The 14,324-nt window shown below is 42.5% G+C and overlaps 1 protein-coding gene across 1 annotated transcript in view; it reads right to left on the bottom strand.

Moving 5' to 3' along the window:
* Positions 1-14,324, bottom strand: part of SLC7A14 (solute carrier family 7 member 14) — a 128,007-nt gene that overhangs the window by 49,665 nt on the left and 64,018 nt on the right. The window contains exon 2 of the mRNA XM_037840848.1: positions 12,802-13,245. Coding sequence (XP_037696776.1) covers positions 12,802-13,105 — 304 coding nt within the window. The 5' untranslated portion in view covers positions 13,106-13,245. The remainder of the gene's footprint in view (positions 1-12,801; positions 13,246-14,324) is intronic.

Here is a 14,324-nt window from a genome sequence, read left to right as displayed (position 1 = left end):
TGCTTATCACAATTTGTAATTATCATATATATTTATTTACTTTTTTTTTTTTGAAGCACAGCCTTTTTGTGAGTTTTGAAGTACAGCCGTTTTGAAGGGGGAAGATGTCCCTATAGAGATGAAATTCCACCCTCCACTTACAATTCCTTTTGAGCAAATACCTTCCAAGCTGAAAGTACGCTCTGCATCAGGTTCAGCTGGAGAAAGGGGAGGGGAGTAGAAGAGAAGGCTTCTGGGTCCTTTGCTAGGAGTAGACTGAGGGGTTCAGAATCAGAACCAGGGGCTGCTCATTTGCATTACAAAAGAAACTAGCCTTGTTAGGTTGGCTGTCTGGCCAATAGTTGTAGTCGTATTGATGATAATAAGAGCAAACATTGCTGAATTTTAACTATGGGGCTATGCTAAGCATTTTACATTCACAATGTTAATCCTTGCAAGATGCTTATGATGCAGGAACTATTATTATTTCCATTTATAGATGATGCATCCAAGACCTAGACAGGTTATCAGGTCTTCCCAATATTTTCCATCTGAGAGGACATGACTAAAAAATGATATTTGTCTGAATATGAGAAGGGAGGTAACGTGTAAATGGGCAAGGCTGCTCACTGAGGAATCAGTACTTTGGCACACCTGCAACTTTCAGCAACCTGTTTGGGATGCTCAAGGTTAATCACATTTCCCAAGTCACACAAGTAGTAGTAAATGGCAGAGCAGAGTTTGAGTTGAGGTAGTTCCCCTCCAGATACTAATTCCATTTGGCTCCCAGATGATAGATGGGGATAGGACATGTGTTTGGGGAGGAGGGGTGTTGAGATATTGGGCATTTCTTTATAAATCTTTGCCCACCCTGGGTTATTTTTATCCTGACTCATGACAGAGGCAATGTAATGCAAACTTCTCATTTTGCAGAGGAGGAAACTGAGGCTGAGAAACACTAACGACTTGCCCAGGGGCACTGAGCTGATCCAGGCCCTGTTGTCTCTTGCAGTGCTCTCATGATTATTTCATATACGTTTGTCTTGCTTGTTCACGACAATGCCAAGTCCTTTGTCTCACAATCTTTCCTCTCTTCTGCAGCCCCTCCTGCCATGCTGAGCCCAGAGCAGGTGGTCAGTTCCTTCCCCCATCCATCAAGGGGCTTTTGGTGTGCTCTGTCCACAAGAGCTGTGTAGAGTGTGCCCAGGTTGATAGCTCATGTTTTCCTGTGTTTCCTAGGGGAAGCTCACTTAGGTAATCAGCAATTTCAGAAACTTGCTTTAAATTTCTATTAAAACGTGTTCACCTTCTCCCACCTAGTAACTGACATCCTTCCTACAGGGATGTCAATCCATCCCAATATAGAATTGCTACCTGAACTTCACAACACCTTTCTCCTCATTGCTGACAGGTGACAGGTAGAGCTTAGAAGTCATTTTTCATGACCAGATTTACATAAATTTTGATCTAGAAAAGTGTTCTCCTAATCAATAAAATAGGATGAGTTATGGGCTCTTCCCCAAATAAGGATGAGGGTTTCCTTGATACATTTGATTCTTTTTGGTAAGTTTTGTTTTGTTTTGTTTGGTTTGGTTTTTAATTTTGGAGCATGTATCTGCACAAAATAGTTTGGAGACAATATGCTCTGGAGCCAGGCAGAATTACATTTACATTTGGTCTTTGCCATTAACTACCTTGTGGCCCTGGGCAAGTCACCAGACCTTTCTGAACCTCAGTTCTGTCACCTGTAAAATGAACCTTTAGACAATCTCTCCTCAGTCACGAAAACTCAACCCGAGATGAATACTGGAACGTAGAGACCATGTTTGAGCTTTGCAAAGATCTGCAGAACCAGCCCGGGGAAGCAGTTGGGAGACTCACCTGTAGAAATCAGCTTGAAAGAACTGTTTGCTCCTTACCATCTTCCCACAGATTCAGTTACTATGGCCTCACCTGATAAGGGGTCAGAAGATGCTAAAGAGCAAATGAGGCTGGCAGGAAACATAGAAATAAACCCCAAATGCTGCTCAGTAGGTTGGTCTTTTATTGCCTCTTAGACCCTCTCCTTGACTGGAATTCATCAATCCATATCTAAAGGGAAAGATTTCAGTCTTCAAAGATCTCAGAAACTGAAATGGAAGAGCACATCTTTTGGAGTTCTACAGTTTTAGATTTGGGTTCTGGCTTTGTTACTAAACGTCTGCCCGATGTTCAGGAAGTTACTTTAACCTCTCTGAGTCTGTGACTCCTCATCCATAAGCAGAACTAAAATCACCCCTCCTTTCACGTGGTTGGGGGGCACGGAAAGGAGGTTCTACACGAAAGCACCTTCCACAGTGCTCTGCACACAAAGGGGAGTGTCATATCTCTCACAGTGCTCTGTGGTAGTCCTCTTAACAAGATTTTTGTGTTTCTACTTTACATTTGGTCAACAGACCTGTGTTATGAAATCCACTATTCTAATGACATCTTTTCTAAAACATTCTTGTTTACTATGTGTCTTTTCTTGGCTAGAAAGGGCATTTCTCTTTCTCCCTTTTCATCCCTCATCCACCCAGTCCCAAATGGTCTCCATCCTAAGCTTCCTTTTGACCTCCATTGTCAGGGTCTACAGTCTCATCATCTCTTGCTTCTTCTGTACAATATGCACATGACCAGTTTCTTTGCCTCTATTCTCTCCCTACTTTGTTACTAAAATACAGATCTGGTCACATTACTGAACTTCTCAATGCCTACAGAGTTATATCTAATTTTCTTGGCTTGACCCCAAAGCCCTCCTGTAAGAACCTTTTGTTTAATGAAATATCTTGATGAACATTTTGGTTGGGGGGAGATAGTTTTTGGAGAATGGCAGGATGAGCTTGGAGGGGGAAAAAAAGGTAAGTAAATTGCTCTGGATAAGATATGTATAAGAGTTTTAGGGCTTGACAGTGACCAGGCTAGTGAGTAGAAGGTGAGTTTGAAGGGGAAAGCTACCCATCACTGAGGCTGAGGCTGGAGCCAGAAAGAAGAGAGAGAGTCAGTGGACATTCTTGAAAGGCAAGAATGATTTATATTCCATTGTAAGCATGCTGTCTGCTGGGATGAACTGAATTATCTCTCCCATCTCTGATCCAAACTTTCCATAAAATTCACTGCACACTCTACCTTGAGTTGCTAGTATTTTGGGGAGAGGAGAGACTGTGGGTGTTATTTGATTGGATGGTGAGGTAAAGAAAAGGGACAGCAGGAAGTGAAATGCAGACTGGAGCTAGAGATTCCCTAGAGAAACATGATCCCTCCCTCCCCTACCAATTCCCTAGATATACTGAGAAGGATTCTAGATTTTCCAATTATACATGGATTGAGAATAAGAGCACATTTTACTTAACTGTTTCAGACCAAATTGACCTCAGCAAGCTGGAGGGTTTAGGAGCAACACATCTATTATAGCTGTGGCAGTGACAGCTGATTTTCCCTTTCTTTTGTATCGACAGAACCCCTGTAATGCCAGGGTTGACAATGCACCCAGTTAGAAGACTGTAAACGCTGACTACAGTGTTTGTACCTGTTAGTGTAATGGTTATTTTAACTTAATTCCACTCCTTTACATGATACTATAGTTGTTCATACTTGTTATCGTAATGGCTCTTTTTGCTTAGTTACATGTTATTGTAATGGTAACACCTTCACCTCCCCTTGTTTGAAGCCACAAGAACCCTAAACTCTTTAGACCCAGAGAGGCAGATTTGAGATTTTTCTTACTCCTGTCTCTTTTCTTGGCAGCCATGAAATAAGGTCCTTTCTCTCTCTGAAGCACTGGTGTCACTATATTGATTTCAGCACACACCAGGCAGCGACTGTGGTTTTTGGCAACGAGACTACAATTCTCAGGCTCACTTGCTGTGGCCAGGTGCCCAAGTTTTGGCCAATATAAGTGGAAGTTATAGGGAAGGACTTTTGAGATGACTTCTTAAAAAGGAGACAGAAATTTGGGAAGGACCTATTTCACCTTTCTGTTCTGCTTCCTACCTCCTGGAACTCATGTATACTGACCGGAGCTCCAGCAGTTACACTGGACCTTGAAGTGTATCCAGATGACAAAGCAGGAAGTTAAAGGGACCTGCATCCCTATGACTATGGTGCTACAGTGGTAGCCTCCTCCAGATTTCTTTTACACAAGTTGTATGCAACTGCACCTAACCCTAATTTGCTAATGCAGCAGTGGAATAGCAAAATGACTAAGAAGTGGGCTCTGGAATCAGATGGCTTTCGCTCAGTTCCTTGCTCTGTCAGCTCTGAAGCAGGAACCTTAAGCAAGTACCAGACTTTTCAGGAGCTTCAGTTTTCTCCTCCGTAATACAAGAATACAGGGTTGTTGTGAGGATTAAGTGAGATAATGTGTTAAGCATTTAGAACTTTTTGGTACATGGAAATGCTCGATAAATTACAGCTTCTGCTGCTCCTCCTCCTACTACAACTGCTATCATAACTACTATGATTATTATTGCCAGAGTTTAGTTATCAGGCTTGGACCCTCAATAAGTGGTTAATCCTTTAAAGTAGAAACAATTTTTTTTTATTTATTTTTGGTACTGCATCAGAATTGGCATAGGGTGGGTACACAATCCATTTTCACTGAATCATATTTTATTAGAGTTCTGCTGAGCACTTCTTTATGAGTAGATGATAAAAAATTATATGAGATAGATGACTGATGCTGTGTATTCATATAGACATTTAATCCTTACCCAAACCATTTGAGATGTAGGCTTGAAGAAAGCACATGAGTTTAGGGGTCATTCCAGCCCATATTCTTTTTGAGGTTCAATTTTAATAATAGTAAAAGAATGCTAGAAATAAACTCAGAAAAAAAAAGTCAAGCCTGCCCCCTTCCCTTCTTCTTGGGGCAGGTGGCTGTGAACAGCCAGACATGAGCGTGATGGCTTTGCTTTGTGTTTTGCTCCCAGCAAACCAAGTGAGAGAAACTCTGTAAACCATCCTGCCTCCATCCCTCAGTCTCTCAACAGCTGCAGGTGGGAACCAGGAAGAAAAATTATTTCCCACTATTTGACTTAACGATATGGTACGTACAAAAGGATGTTTTAGGTTTAGCATGGGTGTGGGGGCTTGTTGTGGCCGTAGGGCTATTAAAGAGTAGATAAGACCTTTTGGGACAAAGGGAGAAGGCTGCAGCACAAGCTGCTTCCTGTGATAAGGCTGCCTCCACCTGCATAGGGCTGTGGGCAATTACCATGTTGGGCAGAACTGGTAGGAGGAGCTCAGGAAATTATTGTAACTTTGAGTTTTGTCAAATTGCAGAGAATGTGGCTCTCTCTCTGAGTCACATTTGCTTCAGGGTATAAACTGATTTGTATGGCATGGGGAATACCACAAGGTCAAGAAAATGTCTTAAAAGTCTGCTGACCAAATCCTTTATCTCTTGACATATGTTTCTTCTTCTTGCAAATCATGGCTGTGGAAGAAGGTAGGTTCTGGTCCCTATAATGCAGTGGTTCTCAAACTCGGCTGCATGTTAGAATCCCCTGGGGAACTTAAAAAATATATCCCTGGACTCCACCCCAGTCCAACTGAATTAAAATTTCTGGGAGTGGGGGCTTGGAGAGTGGAGAGGGGGTGGGTAGAGCCTGGGCATCAGTATTTTAAAAAAGAAATAAATAGAAATTAAAAGAATAGCTACAAACTGGGAGAAAAGATTTGCAAAGCACATATCTAATAGAGGATATATCCAGAATATATGAAGAACCCTTAAAACTTAATAATAGGAAAACACAGAAGCCAATTTAAAAATGGGCAAAAGATTTGAGAAGAGATGTAACCAAAAGAGATAGATGGATGGCCATTAAACACACAAAAAGATGTTCAATGTCATTAGTAATTAGGGAAATGCAAATTAAATGCAAATTAAACTGCAATTAGATACCACTGTTTACCTATTACAATGGTAACAAACAAAACAAAACACTTGACAATTCTGAGTGCTGGCAAGGAAGAGAGCAGCTAGAACTCTCACATATAGCTGGTGGGAATGCAAAGTGATACAGCCACTTTAGAAAAAAAAGTTTGGCAATTTACTATAAAGTTAAACATATGCTTACCAGACAAACCAGCAATTTTCCACTCATCTCTAGGTCTCTCAAGAGAAATGGCAACTTGCGTTTATATAAAAACCTGTATGTGAATGTTTACAGTGACTTTATTCATAATGGTCCCAAAGTGGAAGCTACGCAAATGTCCTTCAAATGGTGAATGGATATCAAATTGTTCTATATCCTTATAATGGATTGGGAGCGAACCACCAATACATGCAACAACATGAATGAATCAATCTCAAATGCATTATACTGAGTGAAAGAAACCAAACTCAGAAGGCTATATACCATATGATTCCATTTATAGGACATTCTGGAAAAGGCAAAACTATAGGGACAAACAACAACAAATGGATTGGTGGTTTCCAGGGGCTAGGGTGGGGAGGAGGAGTTAATTACAAAGGGGCAACATTGAAGGAATCTTTGGGGATGATAGAACTGATCTGTATCTTGACTGTGCTGGAGGTTACACAGGTGTATGTGTTTGTCAAAACTCATAGAAGTGTACATTAAAAAGAGTGAATTTTACCATATGCAATTACAGCTCAATAAAACTGATCCCTTCCCCCCAAATTCATTCTTTAGAAAAAAAGTTCTCCAAGGGATTTAAATTCATAGCCAGGATTGAGAAATATTGTTGATATAACAGATTTGAACCTAGGCTCTGTCATTTAAACTTCAGTTTCCTCAAATATAAAATTGGAGATAATAGAATTTACATTGAAGACATAGTGTGAGCTTTAAATGCGATAATGTGTGGCAGGAACCTAATATAAGTGCTTGGCATACAACAATAATAACTATTTATTTGGTACTATGTGCCAAGTGTTTTACCAGCCAACTTGTGTGTATCTCATTTAATCTTCACATCAACTCTATGGACATTTTCAAGCAGAGAAACTGAGGCTCGGAGAAGTTACAGAATTTGCTCCAGGTCTCACGGCTAGTGAGGGGCCGAGCCAGGTTCCAAGTCTAAACTTAACATTACCAATTAGTCTACTGCTTCTGAAATCTTAATTTCAAACATCTCACTCTTCAATGGTTACTTCCTGTTCTTCTAGCTCATTTTCTCAGTATTTTCATCCATCAATCCTACCTTTTTTCATGAATCATCACCTCCTTCATGTTCTCACTTTCCTCCTCAGCTAGCCTGGCCTATGTGGTCCAGCATTATTTCTTCTTCCTCTGCAAATGCCCTTAATCCCATGGCTCATCTCTTCCTCCACCTGGAAAGAGCAAAACCTAAAGTTGGTGAGTCCTAACTTTCCTTTTACTTCACTCTTGAAACCAAGCAGCAATTGTTGCTGTAGGAAAATGCACAACTATGGAGACTGGACTTTCCTTTAAATTTTAATGGGCAGCCAGTGCTGCATATCAATGATGCCAATGGTCTGATATCTATCAGCAAAGGTGTTAGCTGTGTTTCTCCTACCCTAGCAATATAGAGGTGGGTACACGACACAAGAAAAGCTGATCAGAGGCCTTCTATGATATTTGACATGTGGATGCTAGATGAGGATATATTTTCCTTTTTGGGTTATGATGTGCAAAGATAAAGAAATAGATTCTTGAAGATGAAGGCAACACACAGAGAGAAGGAGAAGCAAGAGCTGGAGAGAGAGAAAACACACAGTAACATCAAGCCCTGGATCCAGTCACTGAGCCAATATAGCCCCTATCTTACTTTTATCAAGGTTGTGTTGTCCTACTGTGGCTTTCCATAGGAAGAGCCTTGACTAATAGAATTCAGAGCACAGGCAGTGACGATAGAGAAGGGGGATTGATTTGAGAACTATTTGGGAGGTAAAACTGGTGGAACTTGTGATTGAATGTGAGTGGAGAAACAGAAAAGATAATGCCTTCGGCCTTGGTTTCTGCCTGGAATGGATGTGTGTGTGTGTGTGTGTGTGTGTGTGTGTGTGAGAGAGAGAGAGAGAGAGAGAGAGAGAGAGAGAGAGAGAGAGAGAGAGAGAGAGAGAGAGAGAAAGAATATGGTATGAGAGGAACCAGGAGGTTTGGAGGAAGATGATGAGTTGGAAACATAGTGAATTAAGGTGTGTCTGGGACATCCAGAAGGAGAGGTTTCATAGGCAGCTTGAAGCCTGGGGAAGTTACAGATGGCTGAGGTGTGAATATGGATATTGTTGATGGCAGTTGAAACAATAAGACAGGAAACAAACACCTTGGAGAATGTGTAGAACGGGAGGAGCAGTGAGAAATACCAGGATTTATGGAGTCAGTGGTGGAAAAAGCTGTGAAGGAAACAGAAAAGGAATAGTCACAGAGGTATGAAAAGAATAAAGACAATGTGATCACATAGCTGTCAAGAGAATATAGAATGCTCCAGAAAGGATGGCATGGCTGAAAAATATCTGTAAGACTTGGCAAAGAGGATGCCATTGGTGACCTTCAGCAGAGGGATGGGGGAGCAGATGCCAGAAAGCAGTGGGTTGACGAGTGAATTGGAGGTTAAGAGCCACTGAAGAGCATTCTTGAGTTTGGATGAGAAGTGGAGGAGAGAGCTTGACAGTTCCTAGAGGAGGATGTGGGCCTAGGAAGAATTCTATTTTAGGATGGGAAAGAATTTAGTTGAGAAGGAGAGGCTGAAGACATAATTTGGAGAGGGAGATTATTGAGGGTAGAAGGGGACAGGGTTAAGGGGACAAGGACTTGAGGTGACTTGAAAGGAGGGAGAGTTTACCCTCTGAATCTGGAGGAAAGGTGCAAGTGTGGGTAAGGGTATAGATACACATTTGGAGGTAAAATATTTAAGGAGCTCATGGCAGATATCTTCAGGGAATTAAGATGATCTACTCAAAGTGAGAAGATGTGAATTGAAGGGGGCAAAAGTATGAAATAATCACTGAGAGGATTTGACAAAAGGCAGGTGAAAGAACTCCTGGGTCCAGCTGAAGGAGGCTGGAGATCGTAGCTCTGTGGTGTGCTCATCTGTGTGGTTGTGTGATCATTCCAAACAGCTCTTGCTCACCCAGTGTAGACTGGAGAAGGCAGAGATTCTGGGCTGGATTTCACTGGGTAGTTTCAGAGGCTTTTGGGGGCACAGGGAATCAAGGAAGTTGGAGGAGTTCTTATGAGGTTGAAGAGCATGTACAGTGGGGGTGAGGGAATGAGCTGTGGTCAGAGAGAGGGGTTTTAGTTTAAGGTTCTTTATGCAAAGCAATTTCAGGTGGTGACAAGACCAAGGGGTGGCTGTGAGCAAGGTGGCTGATGTGGCATCACTGGAAGTGAAGGCCATGGGCTTAACAATGCCTAGGCATAGCTGGGCTAGGTTGGTGAATGGGTTTATCTATGTAATATTCAAATTACCCAGTATGATGGCAGGAACTGGGCTGGTGAGGAAGGCCATGAGAGCAAGTGACTGGGAGGTGAGGAGATCAGAAGAAATAAGAGTTGAGAGTGGTAGGACCACAAGACATGGTGAGCTTTGATGATGCTCACTCCTGCCAGGCATCATGCCAAGAGCTTTGCATATACAGTCAATTCTTATTATTTGCACTACTGTACTTATGTTCTATAAAGTTGCTGTGAACAATGAATTAGCAAATACTGAACCATTGCTCCTAGGGGAAATACAGGGTTAGGGTCCTGCAAACGTCTGGTCACATTTTTGTCAATGGTAGACACATCATCTTGCTTTATGTGTGTTTCTGTTTAAAGACACCTTAATATATATTGTTGATTTATTAGCATTGAACTCATGGCCAACAACTCTACAGTTCATGCTTGAATGAAGCTTATCTAACACACTTATTTTCTCCATAGGCACATCGCAGCCTTTTTGAGTGTAGGAGCACTAGACAGCACTTCAGGACAAGACTTCGGGCTCATTTCAAACAGCGAAATCACCAACAGAAAAGAATAAACATGAAAAAACATGGTATTAAGTACACTGCAAAATGAACCCTTGTTTCAGTGTGACAGCTGGATCAAGAAGGCAGAGAATCACTTTGTTCAACTTGTGCTAAGAACACACATGTTGGGCGACTCCAGTTTTTCCCTGCTCTGCACATGTCCATCAATGACCATGAAAGTGCTGTGAATATTGATTTGGGGGATACAAATAAGTTTTAGCAAGTAGGCAGATTCACAAAATCCCTGTATTTTCACATTTAATCCTCACAACACCACCATCAGTTGAGCACCTTTACTATCCCCACTTTGCAGATGGGGACGATGAGACTATGAGAGATTTGGTAGCTTTCTGAAGACTGCACACAGCTGTGTGGTGGTGGAGCTCTGACGTGATGGTGGAAGGACAGAGATCTGGGAAGCCAGTGGGGAGGTGGGAGGTAAATCCTTCTAACCTGGTGAGCAGGCGAGGAGTAAGGGAGAATGACAGTCTCCCCAAGCTAGAGTGGCGGGGGAGCTGTGTCCTTGGGGCTGAGTCAGGGTTTAGTTAAGGCCGGAAGGAGAAAAGGACTATTTACTGAAAAGGCTGAGACTATAGGGGAGTTTGATCTCCATGGTATGGAGAAGCAGTGGGAAGTTTAGTCAAAGGAGAGCCAGGGTGGAGATGAAGATATGGGAGACGAAAGGACACAGTGGAAGGGGGACTTCCCTTGAGTTTGGTGACCAAGGACCATAAGAGGGAGAGGCCTGCTTGAAGAAACCTGCCATAACATATCTTAAATTTAGCACGTGTTAATTTGGTCCTGGCCCTGTCTAGGGGCTCTAGGCATATTCCGGCTGGCCCCAGTGGGGAGGTGAAGCAACCTCAGAGTGTTAAGGATGTGACCATATGTGGAGGGGCTGAAGCCCTTATTTGGGGAGAGTCAGGGTGGGATTTTCTTTTGGTGCCTGGTGCTGTCAGCAGTGAAGCTGGGCCAGTGGTGTACTGGGAAATGTTTAATAACCCACCCTTCTAAAAAACACATTTAATTTGCAGCATTTGCTGATTTCCGTGGTGTAAATACTCCCACCATAGCTGATTTCAAGTTAACACATAATGTCACTGAATGCAAAGTTGGAAAGAGATGTGCGCAGTCAGCACTCTTGGCAGCTGGTGTGAGCTGGCTCCTCATGACTCTGGTTGGCTGCACTGATCTTAGCCTCCATCTGAGCAGTGGAGAAGTCTGTGCTACATAGTGCCCATGATCACCATGGTCAAAGAGGTGGGCTCCCAGGAGCAGCACTGAGCCATGTTCTAGTTTCTAGATGTAGTGTAGTGCTGGGAAGAAAAAGAAGGGTCAGACCATAAAAGGACGAGATCTAGAGGAGACCCTGTGGTCTGCATCAACTGGACAGGATCCTTAGGTATTTATGCCCTCTATGGGGCCCACTTATTATATGTCTGCCTTTTGTCCCATCATCGTTTCCCCCAAATAATTTTTTAAATTTTTATTCTGTTACCATATATACAATCAAACATTTCTCCTTTTAATCACATTCAGATATATAGTTCAGTGCTGTTAATTGTGTTTACAATGTTGTGCTACCATGACCACAATCAAGTTAATTGAATTTCAAGTATACAAGAAATTCAGTCATGTGAATAATTTATTATCATTGATAAAGGGAAAAAACCCTTTGTTCTGCAAGAACCTCAGTTATTAGGATCTTCAAGCATATGAGAGGGAGAATCAGGAAAAAGGGATGGTGGTAAAACCACAGAGAACATAAGCCATGACAGGAGATCACATTTACTCTGGAAACATTTTCCTGAACAAATTCAAAAGATGTCAAATATAAACCAGTGCACTTTTTGGGTGCATGTGATGGTCTGTGCATTGCACAGGGATGTAGACTATTTCATCTGGATGTATCAATGTACCATATTAATGCAGAGCTTTTCTTGTGATAGTGTGCACTGGTGCACAGAACTCCCAATGTAAGTTAGAATTCCCACTTTTCCTGAAACGTTTGAACAGACCAAGACATTCACATTCAGTACATGGACTGACCCACATGATCTGCCACCAAAAACCCAGCAAACTCTCATGCTTTTGCAATATGACCATCAAGAAATAAGAAGTTTTCCTTTTCCTTCTTTTTCAAATTGTCTATTGATCTACTCCTGTAATTCCGGGTAGATGCTTTGGTTTACAATGCAGAAGAAGAGGAGGAAAGAGGAAAAAGAAATAAGACAGCCATTTCACCATTTATCAGCATGTAAGTTCTGGTACCTCATTTAAGCACATATGAATTTTATGACTCTCAAAGGGAGAGAAGGAGCCAGGTGAGCAACCTTTGTAGAGTACTTGGGGCAGCTGGTGCTCTGCCTCGCAAAGGCTTTATATATCCTAGGGAGACTTCCTCCTGTTTGGGGATCACAATGCAAGTTTGAGTCTCATCAAATCCCAATTATATCAGCTTTACTGACTTGTCATTTTGCAATTCTGCCTATCCTTTGTTTATTATTTATATACTAGCTGCACCGACACCCTCCCTCCCCAACCAAAGGGTTTGACCCATCTTCCAAAGAAATAGAGAATTTTGATAAAAATGGAGCTCTTAGAACATGGCCTAGAATGAGAAGTTGGCAGATGTCTGGGCACCAGAATAATTATTTTTATTAAAAAACAAAAGAAAAAGAAAGCTGCCACTATTGAGCCAAAACTTAAACTCCCTGGCAGCCAAGGCAAAAAGGGAACATGGTGAACTACTCCTCTGCCACTTCACACATCTCACCACTAAAGACCCTGGAAGTAGGATAACAGTAATGAGACTGGCAGGCATGCTTTCCCCAGCCTTCCCCTGCACTGAGGCTTACCTGATAATATGGACGCAACGGCTGCAATGATGAACGACACAATGACACCAGGTCCTGCCATTTCCTTGGCCACCAGGCCAGACACCACATACATACCAGTGCCCACGCAGCTGCCAACACCGAGTGAGATGAGGTCCATGGTGGTGAGCACCTGGGCTAGCTTGGTGCCCTGTGCGGTGGTGGCCCCAGTTCCCTCCAGCATGGACTCCACTGGTTTGGTGCGCAGAATCCTGGAGTGCATGGCATACCAGGCAGCCCCCCACTGCACCCGCCGGGGGTCCAGGGAGGCGAGGAAGCCACTCATCTTGAGTGATAGGGGTCAGCTGATGGAGGAGGGCTACAGGAAGCTTAGCGGATGGTTCTGGAAGTCATCTACTGAGCAGGAATCTCCCTTTTGGAAAGGTCCAGAGGGATGCAGAGCAGCCTTCTCTTGGGCATGGACATCTGCAGGGAAAACACAAGAAAAGGGTGGGTGGGATTTAGTGGGAAACAAACCGTGACTTGACTAATGTACTGAAACAGTACAACAGGTCTGTCCTGTACACTCATAGTTTGGGCTGAATGCATTTCTGCCGTGTTCCCCTCCAGGCCTAAATGACAGTCAGTAGCTTGCACAGAGTTACATGGTCATTCTGAAGAGAGAGGATGGTCTGAATCAGGGCTCTGTTGCTTATTGCTCTGGGACCTGGGGTAAAAAACTTCTCTTTCAGTCTCACCTGTACAAAGGGGAAAAGAAAATCTCTCTCCTAATGTTGATATGAAGACTAAATGAGTTTATGCCTATAAAAAGCTTAAGACAAAGCTTGGCATATGGAAAATGTTCATCCATCCCAATTCTGAGTACTGTTTACCTGGCTTTGCCAAGACTAGGTCTGTGATTCTTGGACACATACTTTGGGGACATAATATCCTCATTGTTAACATAAGGATGTAAAATTAGATCCATGACTCTCAAGAGGATCAGTGCAACCCTATCGGGTTGTTTTGGAATCTTGATCTCAAATGAAATGAAAATGTTTTAGGCATTTTTAGTTCTCAAAGACTGGGATGGAGGGAGAGCCCTAGAGATGTCAATTCAATGCGCAGGCTCCAGAGATGCTGAATGTCTTGCTATGTGTGAGACAGGGCCACCCAACTTTCAAATATCTCACTGGACATCCCTGTGAATGAAAAACACGGTTATGATGATCTGAGCCCAAAACCTAACTCTGTTTTACATATAAACCTATAGGAAATTTTCAGGGGATGGTTTAATCATAGAAGTGCATTGAATTTTCCAGGAGTGTAACTATAGAAAAATGTAAGGCAGATTATAATTTGTTTGGTTCGGGACCTTAAGAAAAGTTGTTCACCATTTCAGAAAACCACGGCATCCATAGCTGTACCACCCATGGTATAATTCTCCCACTGCACCACTAACAGCCTGCTGTTCAGAACGGGCACGCTTGTGGTGACTCTTCATATGGTGCAAGCATGTGACAGCAGCACTTTGCCTTCTAGTGTGGACATACCTGAGCATTTAC

Source organism: Choloepus didactylus, chromosome 1 (assembly GCF_015220235.1).
Source record: "Choloepus didactylus isolate mChoDid1 chromosome 1, mChoDid1.pri, whole genome shotgun sequence".
Classification (NCBI taxonomy): Eukaryota; Metazoa; Chordata; class Mammalia; order Pilosa; family Megalonychidae; genus Choloepus; species Choloepus didactylus.
Note: the sequence above shows the minus strand (reverse complement) of the source record. Positions and strands in the feature narration are given on the sequence as shown.